General features: G+C 55.9%; 1 protein-coding gene across 3 annotated transcripts; it reads left to right on the forward strand.

Moving 5' to 3' along the window:
• Positions 1–296: 296 nt before the first annotated feature.
• LOC118579898 (cytochrome P450 26B1) lies at positions 297–22,855 on the forward strand. 3 transcript variants are annotated; one of them, XM_036181682.1, is made up of 7 exons: positions 297–571; positions 4,812–6,255; positions 9,595–9,819; positions 17,122–17,397; positions 17,608–17,763; positions 19,016–19,300; positions 19,669–22,855. In XM_036181682.1, the coding sequence occupies exons 2-7, from the start codon at positions 6,052–6,054 to the stop codon at positions 20,059–20,061; spliced, it is 1,539 nt and encodes a 512-aa protein (XP_036037575.1). In that variant the 5' UTR covers positions 297–571; positions 4,812–6,051; the 3' UTR covers positions 20,062–22,855. The 3 variants fall into 3 exon arrangements, with proteins under 3 accessions (XP_036037575.1, XP_036037577.1, XP_036037576.1); XM_036181684.1 differs by having other exon boundaries at positions 5,865–6,255; XM_036181683.1 differs by lacking the exon at positions 297–571 and adding an exon at positions 626–2,847.
• Positions 22,856–23,591: the final 736 nt, after the last annotated feature.

A 23,591-nucleotide genomic window follows, 5' to 3' on the forward strand; every position in this document is an offset into this window, starting at 1 on the left:
ACACACACACACACACACACAGAGAGAGAGAGAGAGAGAGAGAGAGAGAGAGAGAGAGAGAGAGAGAGAGAGAGAGACTGACTCATGCATACCAGGACATAGAGTTGCCTAGGGTGGGAGAAAGTGGAATCCCAGACTTTTGTGCGCGGGCCTGGCCCTGAAGTCCTGGAATGGATGCCCTCCCGACTCCCAGCGACTCTCTCATTGCAGGCCCTGGTTGCAGCCGCCCAGTGGGCGGTGCCAGGGCAGGTTTCAGGCTATAAAGGGCTCTTGGCTCCCTGGGTCTGAGGGAGCGCCATCGCTGCGACAGTGTCCCTGCCAGCCACGGCCAGCCTGGGGCACTGCCCATAGCCCATCGTCATCGAGCAGGCTCTTCTTTTGAGCACATCTGTCGGCTGCGCTCCTTGAACCTCTATCGGCAAGTCCATTTTCAGATTGCTTTGGACTGGACTAGGTGGGGTCCAGAAGGAGGTCTGCATTTGGGGCCTTCGATGGGAGAGGCTGGGAAGATTTCCACTTCTCTGAAATAATTTCCTTCTGGACAAAGTGTCTGGACCTGAGGCCTCCCCAGGTGAGGAGTGCATTCGGACTTTGCTGTCTAGTAGGGAACAGAGAAAGTTCTTTCCCAGAGGGCTGTAGGTGGGTGGGTGAGGGGCTCCTTCTAGCCAGGCCTATCTGTGGAGTGGGGAGTGAGGAGTCAGGCCTCTGCCAGATTGAACCTTTTGTGTGTAGACTGTTATCTATTTTTAAAAAATAGTTGAAGGTACCTGGGTGTGGGTGCAGAGTCGGGGCAGTCTCCATAAGGGACAGGAAAAGAAAGAAGACCTGAGGGACAGATTGGCAAGAACTGAATGCACCCTTGGACTTGGCAGCAGTGATCAGCAGGATGGCACCTCCAAAGAGTCTGTGGGCTGGTGGGGTTCAGGCAGGTGGTAGTTTTGAAGGGGTCGCTGAGTTCTCTGCATAGCCAGACAGCCCGAAGCCATGCTAGAAAATGGAACATTTAGTTCTGCAGGCTCTGGAGAGGCAGTCCCTAGAACTGGGGGTGATTTTTATAGTAGCTTAGACAGTGGGGGTCCAGCCCCTCCCTCAAGAGCAAGGGCACACTCATAGAATGTCCTCTAACCTGTCCTTGAGTTTCTGGACACCAGAGGGCTACCACTGGCCTTGCGCCGGGTGCCTGTTCTGGGGGAGGGCACAGAGAGGCGAGAAGGTGGGCAAAGGCGCAGAGAAGAATGGGGAAAGAACAGAAATCTAGGGCAGAGGGGCCACTTCTTACCTACAGGGGTTGCAGTTCCAACCTCAGCTTTGCAAAATGGTCGGGGCAAGCCCTGCCTTCCCAGGAAGGGACTGGGGCCCTTTTAAGCAGGGTGCAGAGGGACTTTAGAACAGAACAGGAGAAAAGGGAGCTGTGAGGTGAGCTTTCCAAGGGCTCCTTGGGGCTAGCAGTGCAGGCAGAGAGAACTCTGGGGTCTTATCCTTCCTTCCAGCTACACTGTCCACGGACAGCTGGGAGACACTAAGCAAACCCAGTTGGTCCTTAAGTGCCCAGGCATTCTTCCCACCCACCACTGCCCTGTCTCTTTGTCCCCAACTTCCTTTTGTTCCCATTTTTACTCATCTCTGGCTAGAGGAATGAGAAGTTTTGGAGTGAAGAAACTGAAGCATCAACTAGAAAAAAATCAGGGCCTAAGCTATGAAAATTGAGTTATGAAATGGAGAATTTCCTCTATTCAATAGTGTGCCCCAACTCAGGGGATATGTTAGTTGGTAGGAGAGGAAATAGAGCAAACAGTGGGCAGTTTTCTCATCAAACGGGTATACAAAGCCCTCTAAAAACAGTGTTACCTTGCAGCACTGTGTGTAACATGCAGAAGGAAGCTGTGGGTAACCAGGAATGTATACAGAGAAGGGCGAGGAAGGGCACTGTTATCACTACTTTGTATACGGAGCTGGGAACAGGCAGCCATCCTGGTAGCTCTGTGTCCTAACGAGTGGGCCTTGAGACAGATCTGTGCCTGCGCAGGGGTTTCTTAACCCTGGAGGAACTTGCCTTGCTCCTTGTCTTCAGACTTCAACAATACTTAAGGCCTACCCTCCATTTTCTCTCAGGCCCGTCTTCCAAGCCTTGCAAATGTCACTTGGTCAGGACTTCCCTTGACCCAGTGTCCCCTGACTAAGGTCCCAGTCTGCTCTGGCTCATTTGAAAGTGTCTGGAGTGCTCTAAGGACACTCCCTGAACCCAGGCTTCCTTGTACTGCAGGCAAGAATAGGAAGCCCTAGATGTATCTGGGCTGGGAAAGGTTTTTGTGAGTGTTACTGAGGTTAGCAGCCCTGGCCTGGATGGGGAGCACATCTGGGGACAAGCAGGTCATTTCAAGTTCTGGATGACAGAAGTACTCTGACCTAGAACCCTAACCTGCCTCAGGAGACTTGTACGTTGAGTCCTAGCTTAGGGACAGTCCGGAAGACAATGGCTGTACTCTGTGGCCCAAGGTGAACCTGGAAATGCTTGTCTGTACAGACTCTACCAGAAATCACAGACAGTGACCAGGATTCAGGGCTAATATGGTCAATGGTTTTAGGACAGGCTTGCGGATCAAGCCTCCATCTGACATGAGGATCAGAAGTCCAGCCAGGGCACTAACAGATTGTCTCCCTCTTCACAAGCTCGGTCAGACAGCATTCTGATCGGCCTGCGGCACCTCAGAGAAGCCTTGCATATGACCGCTCGCATGTCTGCCTGGGAGTTGAAGAGACACTTCCCATTAGGAAATACCACAGCTGTTGCTGTGGGGCCATGTGTCCCCGTGGACACTCTCCAGGACCTCACTTGGCAGCTCAGCAGTAAGGAGTTAGAATTCCCTCCATGTTCCCTCCCACTTCACACTTGAGTGGGAAGAAAGGCCAGGCAGAGAGAAGCAAGAGTCCCCGAAGCCAAAGAGTGGGAGGACACACTGGGAAGGGTGGACTTGTGACCCCAGAGTGGGCAGGTCCTGTGGTTTCGGTCTGGTGGCTGAAAGGGGGAACTTCCTGGCTGTGGGCAGGATCTCGTGTGGATGGCCTTGTATAGGTTCCGTGCCTGCTCTCTTCCGACCTCGATGTGAACCTGCAGCTGCCTGTGTTCATGTCCCTCTGCCCACAGCTAGATGGCCCTGTGGTGGGTTTGCCTGAAGAAACAGGCAAAATGGAAGGTGGTATGTCTGGGAATCTTAGGTGGTACTTCAAGACAGCAGGGCCCTCAAAACTTCCCCAATCAAACTCTGCCCCCATCCCAGAGAGATTGGAATACTGCTGGCCTCGCTGCTCTTGGTGGTCAAGCAGTCCTGTAAAGTAAAATTCCCCCTAGGTGGATACCCCCCCCCCCCAGCTCTCTATTTCTGGGGTCACGGTGGTTAAGTAGTGGCCAAGTTCCATCTGCTCTGTGTGGGTGGTCATTCTAAGGGTTCTTAAACTGAACCCCTAGGAATGCCTTTAATTTGGCCGATTGGAGCTGGTGTTCAGCTAGAAAAAGACAATTAAGGAAGGGAAGGGAAGCCAGATAGTGTCCCTGCAGATGTAGTACTACAACTATCCACCAGGTGGGGTTCCAGGGCAGAGAGTGAGCATAAGCTGACCCTGCACTAGCAGCCTGAGCCGGGCTGGAAGAGCTCAGCACGCCCGCCTTGTCAGAGCGCTCTTCTAGCCGAACACAGGCGCGCATCTTAGACGCTCTCGCGCATTTTCTGCTAAGGAGCTGGACAGCAGATCCAGTAGTGGCTGCAAGGGACGATGGACAGTGAAGGGCGGGTTAGTTTCAAGTCCAGCACCCTACACCATAATTGGGATGTTTAGGATGATTTGTTAATGCTATTTGCTCCGGGAGTGTGGGAGGGGAACAAGAGGACAAGAGGGCTGCGCAGGGAGAGCCACGTACTACTCAGGCAGATAGATGTCAGGGCTGATGTGCACAGCTCCGTCCCAGACTCTCCAGGAGAGGCTGTATAACAGGCAGATCCATGGATGCGCAGACATACACGTCTATGGAGAGACTCCCAGACTCACTTCTCCACCAACGTCGGGTCGATGCCAGGCGGGAGCACACGCAGGTGCGACCTGGAGCCATAATCACACCTCACACAGGCACACGCTCTGGACTCTCTGTGGAAAACTCTGAGAAGGTGGCTGCGCTCACAGACATGTTTCCTTATTCAGACGTATCAATGAACGTTTGTACAGGCCTCCTACTTGCAGGGGCCACCGCATTTGTCTCGGGCGCTGGACGTTTTCCGGGACCAGTATTGCAGTTAGTTAAAGCAATGCTGGCTGCTGACTTGTAGCTACAGTGTGTGTGTGTGTGTGTGTGTGTGTGTGTGTGTGTGTGTGTGTGTGTGTGTGGTGGGGGTGTCCTCGGAGGTGTTAGAGAGGAGTTCAGCGTCAGTAGCCCGGGACACACACAGGGACTGGTGACCCTCCAGGCCTTTAGGGTAAGAGACATGTGGACCTTGACCACTGGGGTTTGGAGATGCAGAGATTAGGATTGGGGACCCTGGCTAGAGGCAATTCGGAGGGAATGACACCTATGTGGTACTTGCAGTCTGCAGAGTCCCGTGGAATCCCGCGGGATGGGGTACCTGTAGAGACTTCTGGCAATCCCCAATCAAGGGGACCGCAGGAAGCTAGAGGATGGGTTTGGGCACCAAGAGAGTGCCCACCGCTGGCGCACTCATGTGTCTGGTGTGTGGGTGGGTGGGGGTGGAGGGGCTTCGTGCGCGCGCGCGAATGTGTGTGCACGCGCGCGGGGGCGTGTGTCTCATCTCCTCCGTCCCTAGGTGCTGGACTCGGCGAGACGCGGGCGAAAAGGAAAAGAAGGCGCGAGGTGAACTGAGTTTGATCCTGAGGCGCCTACAAGTGGGTCCCCGGCGGGCGGCGGGCGGGGCGGCTGGGCGGGAGGCCGGCGGGAGCTCACACGCTCGGCAGCCGGCCGGCCTCTCACCACGCCTCCCGCTTTGTGAGCGCGCCCAGGGGGGGTGCTGGCCGCGAGCCCACGGCGCGCCTCCCGCCTCTATATAAACACACGCATCGCCTTGCCTTGGATCAAATCAGATTGAGAGACGCTTTTCAAACCACCAGCCCTGAAGTCCTGCCTCCTGCTTTCCCCCTCTTTCATCCCCTTGGCCGTTCTTTCTTTCTTTTTTTTTTCCCCCTCCTCTCTTTTCTTTCCCCCAACAGCAACTCCAGAGCCGAGAGACTGCGTCCCGGGACAGACTGCCTTTTCTTAATTGATAGATAGCCGGGCTCGGGTTTTCCACCTCCTCCCCCAACCCCACCCCGCCTCACCCCTCCCGCCCGCCGCCGCCGCCCCAGCGCCCGCCCGGGGCTCTGTCGCCGGCTGCGTCCCTTCCCGGCTGCGGCCCGCCGACTCCGCACTCGCGCCCGGGCCAACGCGCCCGCCTCGCCCGCCTCCGGGGGCCGCGGCCGCTCCAGCCTCCGCACTCGCCTCATCTGGGGAGCCTTTTCCCAAGCCCCCAAAGTTTCTGGGTTCGTTGGGATTTTTGGATTCCGATTCCCCCCTTTTTTATGCACCTGGGAATTTTGGAGGAATACTTTTGATAAATTGATCTCACTTTCCGCTAGCTCTCGGTTCCCCTTCTTTTTGCCCCCCTCGCTTTGAGCAGGGAAGGGGCTTCCGAGAGGCTCCTAGCGGATAAAGTTTTCCAAAGTTTTTCTAGTGTGATGGTCGAGGGGAGAGCAGGCTCACCAGCTTGACTCTGCTCCATCTCACCTTCCCAGAGCAGCCCTAAGCCCGCATAAAGGGACAAACAAACAACAAACAAACAAAGTTACACCTCGAGTCGCCTCGTGTGTCTCCTCTCTTCTTCCAGGAAATCTTTTTCCTCCCTCTCTTCGATCACCTCGCAGCCTTCAGACCCCTTCTCTCGGCCCCATCTGGGGGTTTCTCCGAGGGGTGCCAGGACCCCCGGCCGCAGCTTCCCCTCCCCCGTCACTCTGGTCCGGCCCTCCCCTCCCCCTTCGCGGCCCGCACAGCCAATCCCCCGAGCGGCCGCCAACATGCTCTTTGAGGGCTTGGAGCTGGTGTCGGCGCTGGCCACCCTCGCCGCGTGCCTGGTGTCCGTGACGCTGCTCCTGGCGGTGTCGCAGCAGCTGTGGCAGCTGCGTTGGGCGGCTACCCGCGACAAGAGCTGCAAGCTGCCGATCCCCAAGGGCTCCATGGGATTCCCGCTCATCGGAGAGACGGGCCACTGGTTGCTACAGGTAAGCGCACCCTCGCCCTGCTAGCCGCTCCCGGAGTCCGCTAGCCGCGGGGACCCGGCCAGGGGGCGCCGGTAGCTCGGACACTCGGACGCTTGGACGCGTCGGTCCCCGCCCCGCCCCTCTCGGCCTCAGTCGGCGCCGCCTGGGTTTCCCCAGCTCGCCTGCAGCGCGCCTTGGAGTCCTCGGGGTGCCGGGTGAGCTAGTTCCGAGAGCGGATGGAGGGGTGTGGGGGCGTTTGGGGGGCTGAGGAGCAGAAAGAAGAGCTCCCAAGTGTGAAGCGCCTGGGCTGCGGGCGCCCAAGCAGGGGTGCGCAAAGAGCTCTGGGGAGCAAATCTGGAGGGGCGTCGCTTAGCTTTCCAGTCTGTGTTAGCGTCCTGGGTATCTACTTAGACACCGAGAGGTAAAGGAGGAGAGGGCCAGTGGCAGCTTGGAATGGCCCACATTAAGATCCGGGCAGTATCCTGCAGTGTATCCAGCTCAGGTCCAATTGGGCTGGTACAAGGTGCTAGTCACAGCTCTGGGTGTGTGTGTGTGTGTGTGTGTGTGTGTGTGTGTGTGTGTGTGTGTACACGCGCGCGCGTCTGTGTCTGTGTGTTGTGGTGGGAGAGGAAAAGGGTAACCTAAGGGAAATTCGAGGCAAGAAAGCTGAGAGCTCTCAGCTTTCGGGGAAAAGGGTCTGTTTGCTTATTGGGTGGGGACAGTTTAGCACAGGGAAACCGGGAGAGGTATGCAAGAAATCCAGAGTGTGCCTATGCAGCTGGAAGCCTCACAACTCCACTCCGGTGACAATTGGGGCCAGGCTCCTTGAGGACCAGACCCAGGTAAGTAGCAGGCAGATTAACCTGGAGTTAACCTCGTCCAATGCTAGACAATCGCTTTTGCAATTTGATACACCACAGGGTTTTTTGGGGGGGGGGGCGGGGGTGAACCTCTAGGGTATCAGCGGGAGATGAGTTTGTCAGGCGGGTGATCACGGACGTTAGGGGCAGCCTGAATATCCCTAAACAGACAACGCCAACCCCTCAAAAGGAGAAATGAAAGATGAGCGGGCGCGCGCGCAGACCTATGGGTTTAGACGTGCGTGAGAAAGCTTGGCTTGAAATTAATAGACGCGTGCAGTCAATGCGCGTGAGCACACACACACACACACACACACACACACACACACACTCACACACACAACCATGCCCAGTCGAGAGCCGAGTGACAGGAGAGGGGCGGGTATGGAGGGGTTTGAGAGATTCTCCCCGCCCCCGGGGGTCTCTCCACGCCTCATAGTAGGACCGTCGGTGTGTGTGGGGGGTGCTTGTCCAGTCGGGTGGGGTTCACTTCAACCAATCGGATGATCCTTAGAGACAAAATCTCTTTTGCTTGTTTCTTGTCTCCACATTTAAAGGGTTAACTGTGGCGGTGGTCCAGGCTTTAGCCGGGAATTTAGAAAATAAAATAACTCAAGTAGGCAACGGTTCCCTCTGTTTAAGGCAAAGCCTCGGAATCTTCGTTCCCATCCTGTTTCCTGACCTGCCCCTCCCCCATGTCCCTTGCCCATTTTCTCAACCCCTCAAGGGCCCTTGCGGGTGTGGTGCAGCCAGCACAGAATTTAGAGAGGCACCCTTCGCCAGGGCACCGGGGGCGGGGGTGGTGGTGGTGGTGGTCAGATCCCCCGGGAGGAGGGACCAGGGGTGTTTAAGGGGTTAAAGCGAACCCTCCGAATCCGGTGTTTTTTTCGGAGTAATTTATCAGATTTTACGGGGGACCTCCAAGGGCTCTCGGTTTCCACTAAGCACCATCTAAACAGAGCCCAGGGCTAAAAATACATTTTTGTATAAATTGGACTCGCGGCCCGAACGGCCGCCCCTATGAAAGTCCTCTTTGTGAAGGCCGTGGAAACGGCGGACAAATAACTCTTTATTAAAGCCACAAAAAACGCACTTTAATTATAGTTAGGCAGATCAGAGGCGGGGGCGGGGGCGACCTCGGAAAATTCACAACCCAACTTTTGTGTCGAAAGAAAAGAAAAACAGAGGAAAAGACGGGAGAGGAGAGACGAGTGAGACCGACCGAGGGAGACTGCGCGGCAGACGAGGACGGGAACCCCGCTCCGTGCCCCCCTCTGCCGCACCCCACCTCCGCCCGACTTCTCTTAAAGGAGCCGGCGCCGTCTAAACCGGCGTCTGGACCGGGGCGTCCCCGACTCGGCCCCTCCAGGTGGCGCGGGGGTTCCCGGCTCGTTCTCTGTCGCGCGCCGGGCCCAGAAGCATGTGGAAAAGCCATTAGGAATCTGGGTTCTGTAGTCACTTTTCGCATCTGGGGCGTGTTCACTTCTAACTGGAGTATAGTTTCCCTGGGAGAAAGGAAAGTGAGAAGGGGGGCCAACCTGGGAAAGGGGAGCCTTCTGTCTCCGGGTGGAGGGAGCCCAAGTGTCCCTGGGAGACCACGACGCAAAGGCGGGAGACCCGGCCGGGCCGCAGTTCTGCAGTCGGGCGGGCGGGCGAGACTGGACAGGTGGCTCTCTGCCCTCTGCACCCAGTGCACCCTGGCGGGAGAAGGGTTAAGGCGGGCTGGGTGGCGAATGCGAGGAAGGTTTCCGGCGCCACAGGCCGTTGGTGTGGAGCTCAGGGATGGGCCGGGAGCCCCCCGCGATCCGGTTACCTGCGCGGGTCACCGCACCCCGTCCCACCGCCCCTCCGGAGCACCTTCCGGGTGCTCCAGTTCCAAATTTCAGGGCAGTGATGAAAGTCCGTCCCAATTATTCTCAGGACAAATGCCTCAGGAGAGTCGTGGCTCTGGGCCCAAGACTCCACCCTGCGGAGCCCACGGAGGGCCACACCGGAGCAGAGAGGAAACTCCAACCCCCATCTCTGGGGACAGCCTCCGGGCACGCACAACTTGCCGCTATAAATAATCTTTGGCCTGCGGCCACCCCGCGGGGTCTCGCCAGCCCGTGGCCTGGAGCCTGGAAATATTTATTCCGAGAGGCTCCACCGCGCAGGGGTGGGGGAAGCAGGCTCTAGCTTCAGGTCCAGCCGTCGAGGATACCCCCCAAAGCCATTACTAAAAGCAGCCTTTCGTGGGTGCCCCTGCATCTCTGTCCTCTCGCATTATTTATTACCCTCCAGGCCCAACTTCCCAGTCCTAATGCACGCCGTGAAAAATAAAACCCGTAAGAGGGTGTGTGTGTGTGTGTGTGTGTGTGTGTGTGTGTGTGTACGCGCGCGCGTGTTGGATGTTGGGGGATGGATGACAGGAACCGGATGGCCAATGCTTAGGGTAGGGCTGGATGCAAGGGCAGGAAAGATCCTCTGTGAGCCCTGAGAGGCTTCTGGTGCATTCCCGCAGGGTTCTGGCTTCCAGTCGTCGCGCCGGGAGAAGTATGGCAACGTTTTCAAGACACACTTGCTAGGGCGGCCGCTGATCCGTGTGACCGGTGCAGAGAATGTGCGCAAGATCCTCCTAGGCGAACACCAGCTAGTGAGCACCGAATGGCCGCGGAGCGCACGCGTGCTGCTGGGCCCCAACACGGTGGCCAATTCCATTGGCGACATCCATCGCAACAAGCGCAAGGTAAGAGCTCAGACCCTTGCCTTAGGACCACCTTCCTCGAGTAAAGAGCACAGAAATCTAAGCTCCCTTGCCTAGACGGTTTCTTGCCCGAATCCGGGCTCAGCTTGGGCCTCCTCTTGATGCACTCTGGTGCACTGTTTGGCTGCCCCACCACATGGTGGGCACCACTAGGGTCAATGGGATCTGCCTGGATATGGTCTGGACAAAGCTTGTACGTGTGGGGTCTGCAGTGATGGATGCGGTTTCTCGGGGCACCACTCTACTGGAAAAAGAAGGGGGAGGGGCAGACGGTTCCACCCCTCACTCCTCAGCCTCCATTTCTCAAAGTGTCCCCAGGAAAGCCCCAAAGACCGCTCATGCTAAAACCAAACCTGGCCGAGCAGCCACAGGTTGCCTGGAAGGCGACTCTGTTGCGTGTTGCGGCACTGGAGATACCCCGTGGGCAGCATCCTCCCGGCCTAGCCAGGGGAATAGGTTGGGTGGGCTTGGGGCTCCTACCCTGACAGGCACGCAGGCTGGTTCGGGGGCCGGGGAGGGGGGAGACAAGGGGTGGGAGCGTAGTCTAGGTGCGCTGAGGTTCAAAGCGCACCCAGCCTCCAGAAAGAGGAAGAGAAAGTGGGTGTTTATCCGGTGGATTTCCCGAGCTAGAGCAGAGACGCGCAGCAGGCGAGCCAGAGCGCAAGCATCACGCCTCCCCGCCCCCTCCAGCTGCGCCGCCGCCACCGCTGGGCTGGGAGCGCGGGCGGCACGTGCTGTTTGAACTGCAGTAACCCGAAGGCTGAGCCGGCCGGCGGGCGGGCGGGGCGCCGGCCTTGGGCTGGAAGCCGCCAGAAGGGAGGCTGCAAGGCTCCTTCACTCTGTTTTTTCCATTGGGTCAGAGGACTCAGTCAGGTTGGAACCTAAAAAGAAGAAAAGGGGGCCTCTTGCCTCGGGCAGGAGTGGTAGAACAAGGGATTGGAGAGAGAGGGGACCGAGGGGATCATACCCTTGGCCAGCAGCCCTACTGTTAGGTGGTCTGGGTGACTGGGGGAGTAGTGGGACAATCATTGATGCAGCCTTTGGGTTTTAGTGTTCTCTGATCCGTCCCGGGAGGGTCGTTCTCCTTGGCAGGCACAAGAGACAGAAAAAAAATAAATCAAAGGAAGATGTGCAGGTCTCCCAAGAATTCTACAGCAGGGCTTCTGAAGGCCTGACTGGATGCTGGAAGCAGTTAACACGTTGCTGGCAGATGGGGGAGGGGCTGGGAGCAGTGGTTTTCCCCTGGAGACTCCTAGACTCCTCAAGGCTTCTTTTCTAGGAGCTAAGAGAAAGAGAGCTGTGACCTCTGGGAACCTAGCCCCAAGCTACTGTCGCCTCACTTCCCTTCAGAGGCTTGATGCAGAGAGATCTCAGATTTAGACTGAGGGAGATTTGAACCTCCAAGTCATCCATCACTCAGCCTGCAGCTTTACCAGGACCTGCCTGCTGGGGCTGCTGGAGGAAGCTGGGGTGGGGACAAGGTGCTGAGGGGAAGGAGGAAGGCTTGATCAGGACCAGAGTGTGAGGCCCCGGGAAGCACACGGGGCTCTGCGATTGGCTGGTGCCTTGGAAGCTCACACTATTACCCTTCTCTTGAGTTGCCCTCTGGCTTCCAGAGCCAGGTGGGAAAGGCCTAGGTTTGAGTCCACATTGTCCATCTGCAGGCAAGGGAACAAGGAAGGGAAGAGGACAGATGATCAGTGCCAGGGCAGACACAGGACAGGAGTAGAGAATTCTGATGAGGTGGGAAACAGGGCGAGCGTGGGGACTCCCACAGTCCTCCTCCTCAGAGCTCCTGGCCTTCTTAACCCCGAGGATGAGAATGGTCAGAGGCCAGAACACATTGACCCAGGCTCCAGAAACAAAACACTCTTTCTGTATGTGTGCTTGCTTCATGGTGGTCACACGGGTAAGAACCTTCTCAAGTCAGCCTAAAGTGTGATCCATGCTCCTGTTTACTGAACGTCACGGGTACTAGGAAGTGGAACCTGATAGGAAGGACAAGACTTGAATACTCAGGGGCCTTGTTCCTGAATGCCCATGTTGCCCTGAAGAGATGGGCCAGTTTTGAAGATGCCAAAACCTGGAGGCCACCTTATGGCCAGAGAGAGAGTAATGCAGCTCACATTACAGAGAGGGCCATGCCCCAGCCTGGTTAGGATGTGGGGCCCAGGTGTGCTGGGCCATGGCTGGCTGAGAACTAGAAGAGTCACTGTTTCCATCGAGGTGGGCGACTACCCCTTCTCTGGGAGGTCTAACCAGATGTGTGGGGAGAGGGCTCCTCACAGGCTCCTCACTGCATGCACTCCACATGTTGGCCCTGGCTGTGCTGGTGGTCTAGGGCCAGCAGGGGTTGGGCTGCCTGGAGAACTCCAGAGTGTCCCCTCCTCTGATTGTTTCACCTGTGGAAGCCAAGCCTCACACTCCCTCTCTCCCTCCCTCCCTCCCAACCCGGGGCAGAGGGTCCTATCTGACAGACTGTACTGAGTGGCTGCCCTACTGCCCAGGAAGGAATGGCGGGAGTCTGGTTGAGGAGGTAGGGACAAGCAGTTGCAAGAGAGGAAAAGAAGTTAGCACTTCTGGAAGCCTCCCGCCAGCTCTCCAGCCACATTTCCTTTGTGCTTTTGTAGATGGAGCTGGGTCTTAGCACTAAGAGACTTCAGTGTGGCAAACGGGGCCCCAAGACCCCTGGAGTGGGAAGGCACTAGAGTAGGTTTCTTGTCCAGCAGCTGGGCAGAGGTCAGAGTGGTCCATGGTAATAGTATCTTGGGGGAGACTACCCCCACCACCACCATTAGGCTTTGGATGCCTCTGGCTCATTACATAGGCAGTAGCCATACACATGCTGGCATGGATCCAGGCCTGGCTCAGGGCAGAAGCTGCAGGCTGATTTCGGGTCCATGGGAAGGTAGATAGCACAGCCCCAGGGGAACAAAGCCTTTGTCCCACTAGATGAAGTCCTTCATCCAGAAATTAAGGTAGTTCTAGCAAGTGGGCAGGGGTGGGGTGGGGGGGAGGGGGGGCTGCCGAGTAGGCGGGGCAGGAGAGGTTCTCTTTGAAGGTCAGTGGGGGAGGAAGCCCAGACCAGCTGCCTGAGTGTCTGGGTGTGGGTGCCTCCCTCACTCGCCCTTGTGCAGGGAAGCAGGCTGGCTGAGTGTGGGGGCTTCTGCTTCCTGTATCCCTTCCTTTCTGGTGCGCTTCTCCTGATGTCTGTCTCCTTGCAACCCCACTTTGTCCCTCTGATGGCCCCTCACCCTGCTAGCTTTGGAAAGCAAATATGGCCGGGGTGGGGGGGGGGGGCTTGGCTGGAGTCTGTTGTGGCCCTGAGCCATTATGCCAATTATTATAGCCACCCTGGGCTTCCCAGTCCAAAAAGATTGGTGTGAGCCGGGGATTTGAGGATCCTACCACAGGGTGTAGACAGTTACCCTACTCTATGACCCTGAAAAATCCTTCCCTCATGGCTCTCAGCTTTCCAAGGGTGTTTGGAGGCTGGAAGATGGTAAGCAATTGGACAGCCGGTTCTTCCCTACCCTTCTAGTACTTTGGGGGTCTATGAAAGATTAGGTAGGATACACACACAGAGAGGGAGACTTGTGCAGGTAGGGAAGGGGGTGACCAGAAGGGACGAGTGAGGACAGCCTGAGGTGAAGGAGAAGCCAGGTGGCATTGCAGGCAGCTGGGAAATGACACTCTCTTTAGTCCCCTCCTTACTGGAGTACAAAGTACACACCTTGGCGTCACCCCTATGCAGACCGCTGCCCGCCTTCTGTTATTCTTTCCACTCCACAGGCTGAGGCTCTGGTGGCTTGGCTGGGTGGCCTGCCTGGCCCCCACCCCTCCTGGGCATCAGCTTCCATTCCTCCTCAGCTGAGTCACTGGCTGGGCAGTGGGCTCCCTCTAAGCTTCTGTGGCTGCCCATCAGTTTGCCTATCCACCCTCAACTGCTGGCTGATCAGGCAGGCACACTCCTGTGGAGCTGTGGGGGTGTATGAGGTGACCTCCCATCCCAGAGACACCCGAGTAGAGGCGAGAGAAAGTCTGGCTGGGAGAGAAGACATCTGTAAGAACAATTAGAGGGGATTTAGGTTTTGACAAGCCCTGGTGAACATTCTAGGCTCCGTGCAGTCAGGTTCTATTCACAAGGAGAGAGACAGACAGTATAGGTAATTGTGTTATTGGGGAGCCCGAAGGGGCCAGGGAATGTTCTCCAAGGACATTTAGTGTAGCGATCCTCCTCCTTCCAGGCCTTCTTATGATTCTATAGATATACTGGGGTGGGTGTCTGGACTCTCCTAGGACCCTCTGCCCTTGCCCTCCCTGCACCCACCCATCCCTTGCCAAGTCCATACCTGCTGCTTGGTCGGCAGAGCTCTGTTGGGGCCTGGCTGGTTCCATGGACCTTTGTGTGGCATTCTTGGCTTCCTTCTGGGAATTCCCAGGGAAGACCCCATGAAAGACAGAACAACTTGGCCACTGTGTTGCCTGTGGTCAGGGCCAGTGTTCCTGGGCCAGAACCGTCTTCAAACTGAGCCGCTCCCAAGTACCTTCCCCTGTGGCCCAGGCCTGACCCCAGTGGCCAGCAGCCTCAGATCCAACAAGCTGATGGGGCCCAGGCCTCTCCCTGCCCTGGCAGGCACCCCCGCCTGTCCTCCGTGGTGGCTGGAGGTTTGCTGGGTTGCCCGGCTTTGGGAAGTGCCCGCCTTGTTAGCCTTGGGCACAGACCCAGAGATGCAGACTTGGCATCCTCCCAGAGCCTGGGAAGCTCCTGTGTCTCCAGAGCAGCTGAACCAGAGGCAGGGTCATGGACTTGGTGACTCTGAGCAGAGGTCCCTGCTAGAGTGCCTGCTACCAGCCTTTGCTTGGTTCTCCTGCCTGAGCTTTATCTACCTTTTGGAAGAGAGCAGGAGGAAAGCCTCCAAGGAGAACCGGGGAACATCTGGGTGGAAAGGGACTTGAAACGTCTAGATGAACGTTGTAAAGTGGATGGGGAAACAACCCAGAGGAGCAGCAAGCCAGAGGCTGGTCTAGACAGAAGCCTGGTCTTTCACTCCTCTCCTCGGGGCTCCAGTGGGAGAGTGCCCTGGTTGCTGGCCTTTCTCGGGACTCCTTCCCACTTGGGGACAAGTTTGGACCCCCTGCCATGGGGTTCCTTGCTCAGCCCCAGATCCTCCAAGTCTTTCTGGATTGTCCCTGCCTTCCTGGGCCCCTCTGGCCAGAGAAGTGATTCAGTTAGCTGTCACTAGATGGCGCAGGGAATGTAACCTAAGGGGCTTGCTTGTTCGTGATCCCAGTGGGCCCCTCTCAGGATGCTCTTCTTCTGTCAGCCTTTAGGGTAGCCTGTGCCGTTGGTGTGGTGTGGGTGTGGGGTGCTATGCTGTCTCCTCAGGGCTCAAGTGTTATGGGGCTTTGCTGCTGGAAAGGGTTTCTTCTTGAGAAAGACATAGGTGCTAAGAGGCTATGTGTCTTGCAAACATCCCAGAGGTCTCTTGGGTAAGTCTCACCACCTGATGGATAAGGAAACCAAAGCCTTGGAGTGATCAACATGACTACAGATACACACTGAGCTGGGTGGCAAATCCCTGATTTTAAGTTAGGTCCCTGGACACCCAATCTGACCTTCCTTGCTGTGTCCCGATGGCTTGCATGACTTTGTCTGGTTCTGGTGACAATGACCTCTGTACTATCCCTCTTGCATATGCCATCTTTGGACCCAGATCTCCACCGGGCCATTTCCTACCCTATCCCATTTCCAGGAGCTTGCTGGTTCTCATTCAATATGGCCTCACTCTCTCCCCCTACCCCATAGCCAGCTTCTTCACAGTGTTCTGTCCCAGTTAGTTAGCCTCCAGCCTCCCCACTGTTTCTTGGTGAACCCACAGAGCTCTGTTCTCTGTAGAGCCTTCTGTTGGTCAGTAGTCACTGACTGGAATCCTGAGGATGGGGGCCCACTCTCCTACCCCCTTCAAGGCCCATTGGCCGAAGGCTGAACCTGGTTCCAAAAACATCAGGACAAGGGCTCAGGCACCCAATACAGTCTTCCCCTACAACCCTCTGACCAGAAGTAGCTGCTGAAGCCCCCTGCCAGGAAATTCCCTAGAACTCCCCAAAACTGAGCAAGGTGGGAGTGACTTAGAAGACCTCCTGTCACCCTTGTTCGTCTAGGCTGCTCCTCGGCAGTGGGACTGGCCTGGACAGTGTGGTCCTCTGCCCCTCACTGGCCTCCCTCCCCTCCCTCTGCCCACTGGGGATTGGGAAATGAAAGTGCCATTGTGCGAAGTGGCTGGGCCACTGAAGGGCCAGCACTGTTATTTCTGCAAACCAGCCCTCCCATTAGCCATGCAGGGCACAGGCCAGGAAAATGTTACCTTTTCCTCCATGAGCTGACTGCAGGGGAAATTCTCACATTTACAGTTTGTGCGGTGGTTGTGTTCAGGGGGCAGGCGGGAGGGCAGTGTGCTTGTGTGGTTTTGCACGCGCGCACCCCGGCGGGTGGGCATCCTCCCCTGAACTCCCCCTCTTTCTTTTCCCAGCTCTGGAGGTACCTCCTGCTCTGGACTTGCGTCTGGGGATATAAGTAGACCCACAGGCTATGAGGAAGTAAACAGACACCCTCCCTCTCTTGGCCAGAGGGTAGCTGTGTGAAAACATGCTCATGGTGGGGTGGAGGCAGGGCACAGCTCAGCCAATCAGGAGGATGGATGCAAGGCCAGGAGATGGGAACGGGGACTCTTGACAGTCTTAGAAGATGCTCAGAATTAAAGGTCTTCTTTCTGCCATCTCCTGGGGGTAGAGCACTATTTCCTCTAAGCCTGGCCACACAGTAGATGTTTGGATGGTACAGCCTCTGTGCTTCCTAGAGCTCCACCCAATAGTCATTACATGGGGACTGATGACAATGTGGGACCCCAGAAAGTCCTGCTTTCTATGTAGTGATAGCTCCTCTTGCCTGCATGCCAGTGGAGCGGAGGAGAGCCATATACTTATTTCCTCTATGTGCCGTGACCAGACACTTTTGTCCCTTCTCTCCTGACACTTCTGCCCAAGGGCCTAGGACTCAGCCCCTCGACAGAAGTGCAGAGTCCTTTGTGTGGCCCCACCCTAGCCCCTGTGGTGCCCCAAGGCTTGGAGAGCCCCACCCCCACTCTCTTACAGACACAGGCAGTAACCCGAGGGCTCAGTGTAAGGGACTGCACAGGGATCTGGGCTGGAGCCACCCCCAGGGAGCTTAGCAGGAGGGGTGTGGGCAGCAGGTCCCTTACCACCTGCCTCCGGTCCCTTCAGGTCTTCTCCAAGATCTTCAGCCACGAGGCGCTAGAGAGCTACCTGCCCAAGATCCAACTGGTAATCCAGGACACACTGCGAGCCTGGAGCAGCCAGCCTGAGGCCATCAATGTGTATCAGGAGGCCCAGCGACTTACTTTCCGAATGGCCGTGCGTGTGCTGCTGGGCTTCAGCATCCCTGAGGAGGACCTGGGCCACCTCTTCGAGGTATACCAGCAGTTTGTGGAGAATGTCTTTTCTCTTCCTGTGGACCTTCCCTTCAGTGGCTACCGAAGGGTGAGTACCCAGTGCCTGGGAAGAGAGGGTAGAAGTCTGCCTTTGTGAGGGAAACACACTGCGGACAGGTGCTGGGAGGGAGCACAGGACATGGGAACAGACAGAGGAGAGCAGAGATCCTAACAGGATGGGTCTGAAGCCTTTCCTATGTGCCAGAGGCTTAGAAAGAGTCCTGTCTTCAAGAAGAGCTGATGGTCCACTTTCCCCTAGGGCATCCAAGCTCGGCAGATCCTTCAGAAAGGCCTCGAGAAGGCTATCCGTGAGAAGCTGCAGTGTACCCAGGGCAAAGACTACTCGGATGCCCTGGACATTCTCATTGAGAGCAGCAAGGAACATGGCAAGGAGATGACCATGCAGGAGCTGAAGGTGGGTGGGCAGTGCCATGTCTACCATGGTACTCTCCTTCTCACTTCCCTCATCCAGAGCAGGAGATTGCCTGGCTGCTACCTCTCTAGTCAGCTTCCTGAGCAGCAGCCACAATGGCTACCTTGTGCCCAGCGGTGCTGAGGCAGAAGCAGAGTGGCATCTTTGCCCGTGCTCTGAAGGATGCCTGGGGCTGTTCTGTTCTGTTCGTAGTAGCACATGGCTTGGGGCTGGGTGCACTATGTCCTGGGGTGGCCAGGTCCTACATGCTATATCCTACCCATACCCATCTCTGTTGTTCTTAAGATGTTTTGGAACACTGACCCTTAGGCCTACAAAGAGCCTTTGTTGGCACCTCCCACCAAGCCGATCCCTGGGTTACTTTCTCAGTTCATTCCATGGTCCCAAGAAAACATACGCCCAGAAGCCACTCACTGGAGACCAGCTCTACACTCCAGAGAGGTTTGATTGTAATATGGACTCCCTCCTCTTACAGCCTGCCCAGTAGTGCTTGGGACTCTTGCCCTTCCTGCTGCCTGAACACAGCTGGGCCTCAATCCCTTGGCCCTGCAGTAGGCCCTGTCTGGGGGCTCTCCACTGGAGAGGGCTTGTTCATCCTCAACCTGCACCCCTGTTCTGCACCCCTTTACCTGGTATCTGCAGACTTCCCCAGGAAGCTGGGGAGAAGCTGCTGTAACCTCATTAGCAAGTACCCAGGCCTTGGGATGAGGGGACCTCTGGGATCCCCTGCAGCCCCTCTTAGTCCTGGTTGCTGCATTATGCTGCTCCTAGACCCTGCCTGCCCATCTGACCATCTGAAAGGCATCCCTCTTCTGGTGATGGAGGAAGAAGCTGAGGGCATAGATACCTCGTTACCCATCACGCACACATACACACACAGTGCAGAGCCTCTACAACACGTCCTTTCCCTTCCATGAGCTCACTGCAATGGGCAGGCCGAGTCCAGCACTAAGCAAGAAGTGACCTGGAGCTCTGGAACTAGCAGGCCTTTGCTTCTGCCCTGAGTCATAGCAGTGTGCTTCCAGCCAGGCTGGGGGGGTCAGGCTGTGACCCTCGCCCCCCTGCCTCACCCCCCCACCCCCCCATGAGCCTTTTGAGAATAATGCTCAGAGCAAAAGCGTTAGCTGCCAGGAGGTAAGGCCCAGTGCAGATGGACTCTGGAGAAAGCTGGCTGTGTAGGCCACCCTATGGGACTGCTGCAAATAACCCAGAATGCCTCTCTCTGCTGCCGCAGGACGGTACCCTGGAGCTGATCTTCGCAGCCTATGCCACCACCGCCAGCGCCAGCACGTCCTTGATCATGCAGCTGCTGAAACACCCTGCTGTGCTGGAGAAGCTGAGGGAGGAACTGAGGGCCCAGGGACTGCTGCACGGTGGCGGCTGCCCCTGTGAAGGTACCCTGCGCCTGGACACGCTCAGCAGCCTGCGCTACCTGGACTGTGTCATCAAGGAGGTCATGAGGCTCTTCACGCCCATCTCCGGTGGCTACCGTACTGTGCTGCAGACCTTCGAACTTGATGTGAGGCTGGGCTCCAGTGCTGCTGCTGGTGGGGTGCCTGGAGCTTTTGGCTTAGCCAGGAAAAGATGACCCTCTTGGGGTCCTTAGTATGTTGGAGGGGGAGGGGGCGGGAAGCAGGGAACAGTGCCTGATTCTAGTAGCTTGCAGTCTTGTGGAAGAAAGAGACTTACCACAAATGTATAACTGAATGAAGCCAACCTGTATGTCACATGGGATGCTACTTGTGACCCGTAGAGATGTAGACTCGAACTAGCATACTGGGGGAGTATCTTTGGTCAGGGACAGGCTTTGAACATCTGAGGATGAGGACAGGTAAGTGGGCCTCTTCTGGCCCTCACCACCCTACTCCCTGCTCTGTCTTCATCCAGGGTTTCCAGATCCCCAAGGGCTGGAGTGTCATGTATAGCATCCGAGACACTCACGACACTGCGCCCGTGTTCAAGGATGTGAACGTGTTTGACCCTGACCGCTTCAGCCAGGCGCGCAGCGAGGATAAGGATGGCCGCTTCCATTACCTCCCGTTTGGCGGTGGCGTGCGGACCTGCCTGGGCAAGCACCTGGCCAAGCTGTTCCTGAAGGTGCTGGCGGTGGAGCTGGCCAGCACCAGCCGCTTCGAGCTGGCCACCCGGACCTTCCCTCGTATCACCCTGGTCCCTGTCTTGCACCCTGTGGATGGCCTCAGCGTCAAGTTCTTTGGTCTGGACTCCAATCAGAATGAGATTCTGCCTGAGACAGAGGCCATGCTGAGCGCTACAGTGTAGCCTCACTCTGGTCTCAGCCCAGCCCAGCAGAGGGGTAGGGGACAGAGACAGAAACCTGTGGGGTGGGGAGGGGCTGGATAGGAGGCCAGCAGCCCCTATGATTTCCTCCTCTGGCCTCCGCTCCAGCAAACCCTCTCCTAATACACAAGGGCCCATCCCCTCCTGACTTCCACTCTCTTGGATCTCCACTGCCCCCTAGCTTAGCTCCCGGGACAGGGCCCGGACAGGGCTCTGTGTGCCCATGACAGTGTTAGCACCAGTTGGCTGAGCTGCAGAATATGCTCATAACCTTCTGAACGCCCCCTCTCTTTATCCCCTTGTCTTTTTGTTGGTGATATAGTGGTTGTGAAGGCAGGAGGGAAGAAAAGAGGGGGGCTCGGAGCACTCTTTGGCACCCTGCACCTCCCCCCCTCTTGTCCCTGCTCAAATGATGTCAACCTGAGCAGGAACTGCCACCAGCCTTGAGGGTGCCCTGTACCAGCCTAACCAGTTTGGACATTGGAAATTACCTATTGCTGCTATTTACTCTCTTCTGATCATGGGGTACCAGGGCCTATAGGCTTAATCCCCAGCATCTTCCTTGGTGGCCCTGGGCAGGCACAGTGTTGCTCCTCTCCCATGGGACCCACTGAGCCAGGTGTTTTTTGGCTATAGCTGGACTCCCAGCTGCCCACCCCTGCCCCCGAGCCCATATTTATTCACTGACCTTGGCTACACTGAGGTCTGGAGCACATGCCTGCCCCTGCCCCACACAGCTGCCAGCCTCTGGCCTAGCTGTCCTTTTCAGGGCTTATGTGAGGCAAGAAGACAGTGCTCTTGTCTAAGCTCCCTAGTGAAGGTTAACTGCCCTCCTGGGCTCCAGGCAAATGTTCAGTTTAACCTCAGAGTCAGACACCCAGCATCTCTGCCAGGTGGCTTTTTTTTTAAATCCCCTCCTCCTGTCTGTCATAAGGCCTGGGCTTGTGCATCTGGGGGCCACCACTTCCTGTTCGCTCACTGCCTGCCCCAGTGCCAGCCACTCCCCTAGTGAGGATGTGTAAGGATACGGGTTCTTCTGAAGGGACTTCTTGTCTTCCCTTCCTTAACCCTCACTCTCTGCCCCTTTGCTCTTGGGAGAGTTCCCCACCCCACCCCTGTCCTGCCCCTACCCCACCCCCATGCCACTGTCTGCTAAGCCCAGCTCAGGGTGTGGGTGGGCAGGAAAGCAGAGAGGTAAGGTAGAGAGAGCCCTCCCCCTGAGATGCCTCAGACCCTTCGGGGTCTGGAGACACTCCAGGGGAGGCCGCAGAAAGCCATGGGGAAGGAGAGGAGAAAGGACGAAGAGGATGGGGCATGAGTGAGTTTTGTCAGAGTGGTTCAGTTGCAGAGAGGCCAGTGGGGATGACTGGGCAGACAGGGAGGAGCCTGGGCATTTTGAGGACTGATTACCTAGGACCCATCCTGGGAAGACTGTGGGGCTCCGGTGAGTCTCTAGACAATTTCGTCTGTTTTCAGATTCCTATTTGCCTTTGTTTCCATCCATTGCTTTTGCGTGTTGCGAGGGCAATGGGTCTTCTTCACAAGAAAATAAAAACACAGAATGACAGCCCACATCAGCTTGACCCTAGACGGCCACTGTCACGGAAATGCAGCCATATCTCACCAGCCACACAGGATGTCCTATGTAAGCTGTGCTTTCCAAATGTTTCAGTGGCCTCCTGCGTTTTCCTGACAGAACCCAAACAAACAAGACCATTAGAACAGACGTTAGCAGCAAAATTAATGTGAAATTAAAAATAAGTGTGATCCCTCCATTTCCTTTTCCAGTTCTGAAACAGACCAAAATGTGTAAAGACTCGTCAAAGCGTAGGACGTAGGTGCATGCTGCCCCACAAACCAGCTCAGTGCCTGGAAGGGTCATTTTCCCGCACGCTAACCCTGCTTGCCGGCAACCATCTGTTTCAGACTGAAGATGTGGCATGTCGTAACTCTGGCCCTGGTGAGGGGCAGGGAGACTGGAGGGCCCCGGCAGGCTTCAGGGGCCTTCCCTTTCAGGGGGCCAGCCCAGGAGGCGTGGAGAAGGAAAAGCTGAGAGGGATCCGTGTGAGGGTAGGGGGGAGAAAAGATGGTCTGCCTGGGTGGGTCTCAAAGGTAACAGGCAAAGGGGCCTAGCCCGGGCGCCTGTGGGGTGACACCTGTCTCACCTCTGTAGATGTGTCTGTTCCGTGTTCGTGTGTTTTATTGTGGTAGCATTAATGGGTGATGTATTCTCACATTCCTAACTATTGTAACTTGACATTAAAGAATTAAACCCCACAAGACTTCCCGCCACGGGCTTGCGGATTGAAGCACTTTTGAAGTTAGGCGCTGGCGTGTGCGTTCTGGGCAACCATTTTGATCCTGCCCGGATTTCTATTATTTTATACACAAAACTTCTTTTTCATAAATGTTATAATTTTGTGTCTGTCTTTATAAACTATTATAAGTACTATTTTTGTTATAATTCAAAATAGATATTTAGTATAAAGTTTTTGCTGTTAAATATTTGTTATTTAGTAAAATATGAATTGTTCTTTATTGTAAACATGGTTCAAAATATTAATATGTTTTTATCACAGTTGTTTTAATATTGAGAAAGCACTTGTGTGTTTCGTTTTGGTATGAGCTGGTGCCGTGTGTGTGTTTTGATTGTCGTGTGGTTTTGATGTGTATATAATATTCCATGTTGCATATTACAACAATGAATGTCATGCATTTTGTGAAATACTCAATGTGGCTCTTTTATTGGCTTCCATAATAAACTGTGGGGACTCACCCTCGTCTTTGTTGGCTGTCTGGTCTTCAGACCCATTAGAAGGCTCCTGGGGTTATCCATATTTCATCAGCAATGCCCAAACCAACCTGTCAGGAAGTTCTAGAATGTGTTGTGGAGTTCTGCCCCACATTCCTACACACAGCAAAGGCTGTGACAAGGTCCAGAGCCTGATGAGGGAACAGGCAACTGGGAGGGCCATAACCCTGCTAAGTGTGACTGTGACCAGGTATGCCAGGTCTTTGCACTGGAACCAATGACCCAAGTCTTGTCCATCAGTGTGAGCAAGGACGGCTGAAATCCCTAGCCATAGCAGGGACAGGAGTGGAGTCCCTGCTGTGACCTCAGCCTCTTGCCTGGGCAGGTGATTTTCCAAATCTGTTTCATGGCTATTATGGGATCAAGTACATGACAACCACATATGCTTGGGAAATGGACTGAACAAAATTAACCAGGTTCCTGTACTGCAAGTCTTGAGCCCCAGGAAGGTGATAGGGGTTAGTATGTCACCAGACTATAGTGGTGTGCAAGCCTCTTGGAGAGCTGAAATGTTCCATTTCTTAAGCTATTCCACAGCTGGACTACCCCAGAGGCCTGCGGAGTTGGGGTGGGGTGGGGTGGGGGGAGTGGAGGGCCATGGAAAGGCACAGCTGGTAGGCCTGAGACAAGTAATGTCCACAGGAGTTCTAAGGACCAGGGCTGTGGATACAGTGCTAGGAGCCAGGATGCTGTGCTGATA

The sequence above is a fragment of the Onychomys torridus genome, chromosome 3, assembly GCF_903995425.1.
Source record: "Onychomys torridus chromosome 3, mOncTor1.1, whole genome shotgun sequence".
Classification (NCBI taxonomy): domain Eukaryota; kingdom Metazoa; phylum Chordata; class Mammalia; order Rodentia; family Cricetidae; genus Onychomys; species Onychomys torridus.

What these genes read in the sequence shown, in the direction of transcription:
- LOC118579898 (XM_036181682.1), top strand. Translation starts at nt 6,052, where the DNA reads ATGCTCTTTGAGGGCTTGGAGCTGGTGTCGGCGCTGGCCACCCTCGCC. An exon ending in TGACCATGCAGGAGCTGAAG is followed by an intron (nt 17,764 to 19,015) that starts GTGGGTGGGCAG and finishes CTGCTGCCGCAG; the next exon opens with GACGGTACCCTGGAGCTGAT. An exon ending in TGCAGACCTTCGAACTTGAT is followed by an intron (nt 19,301 to 19,668) that starts GTGAGGCTGGGC and finishes GTCTTCATCCAG; the next exon opens with GGTTTCCAGATCCCCAAGGG.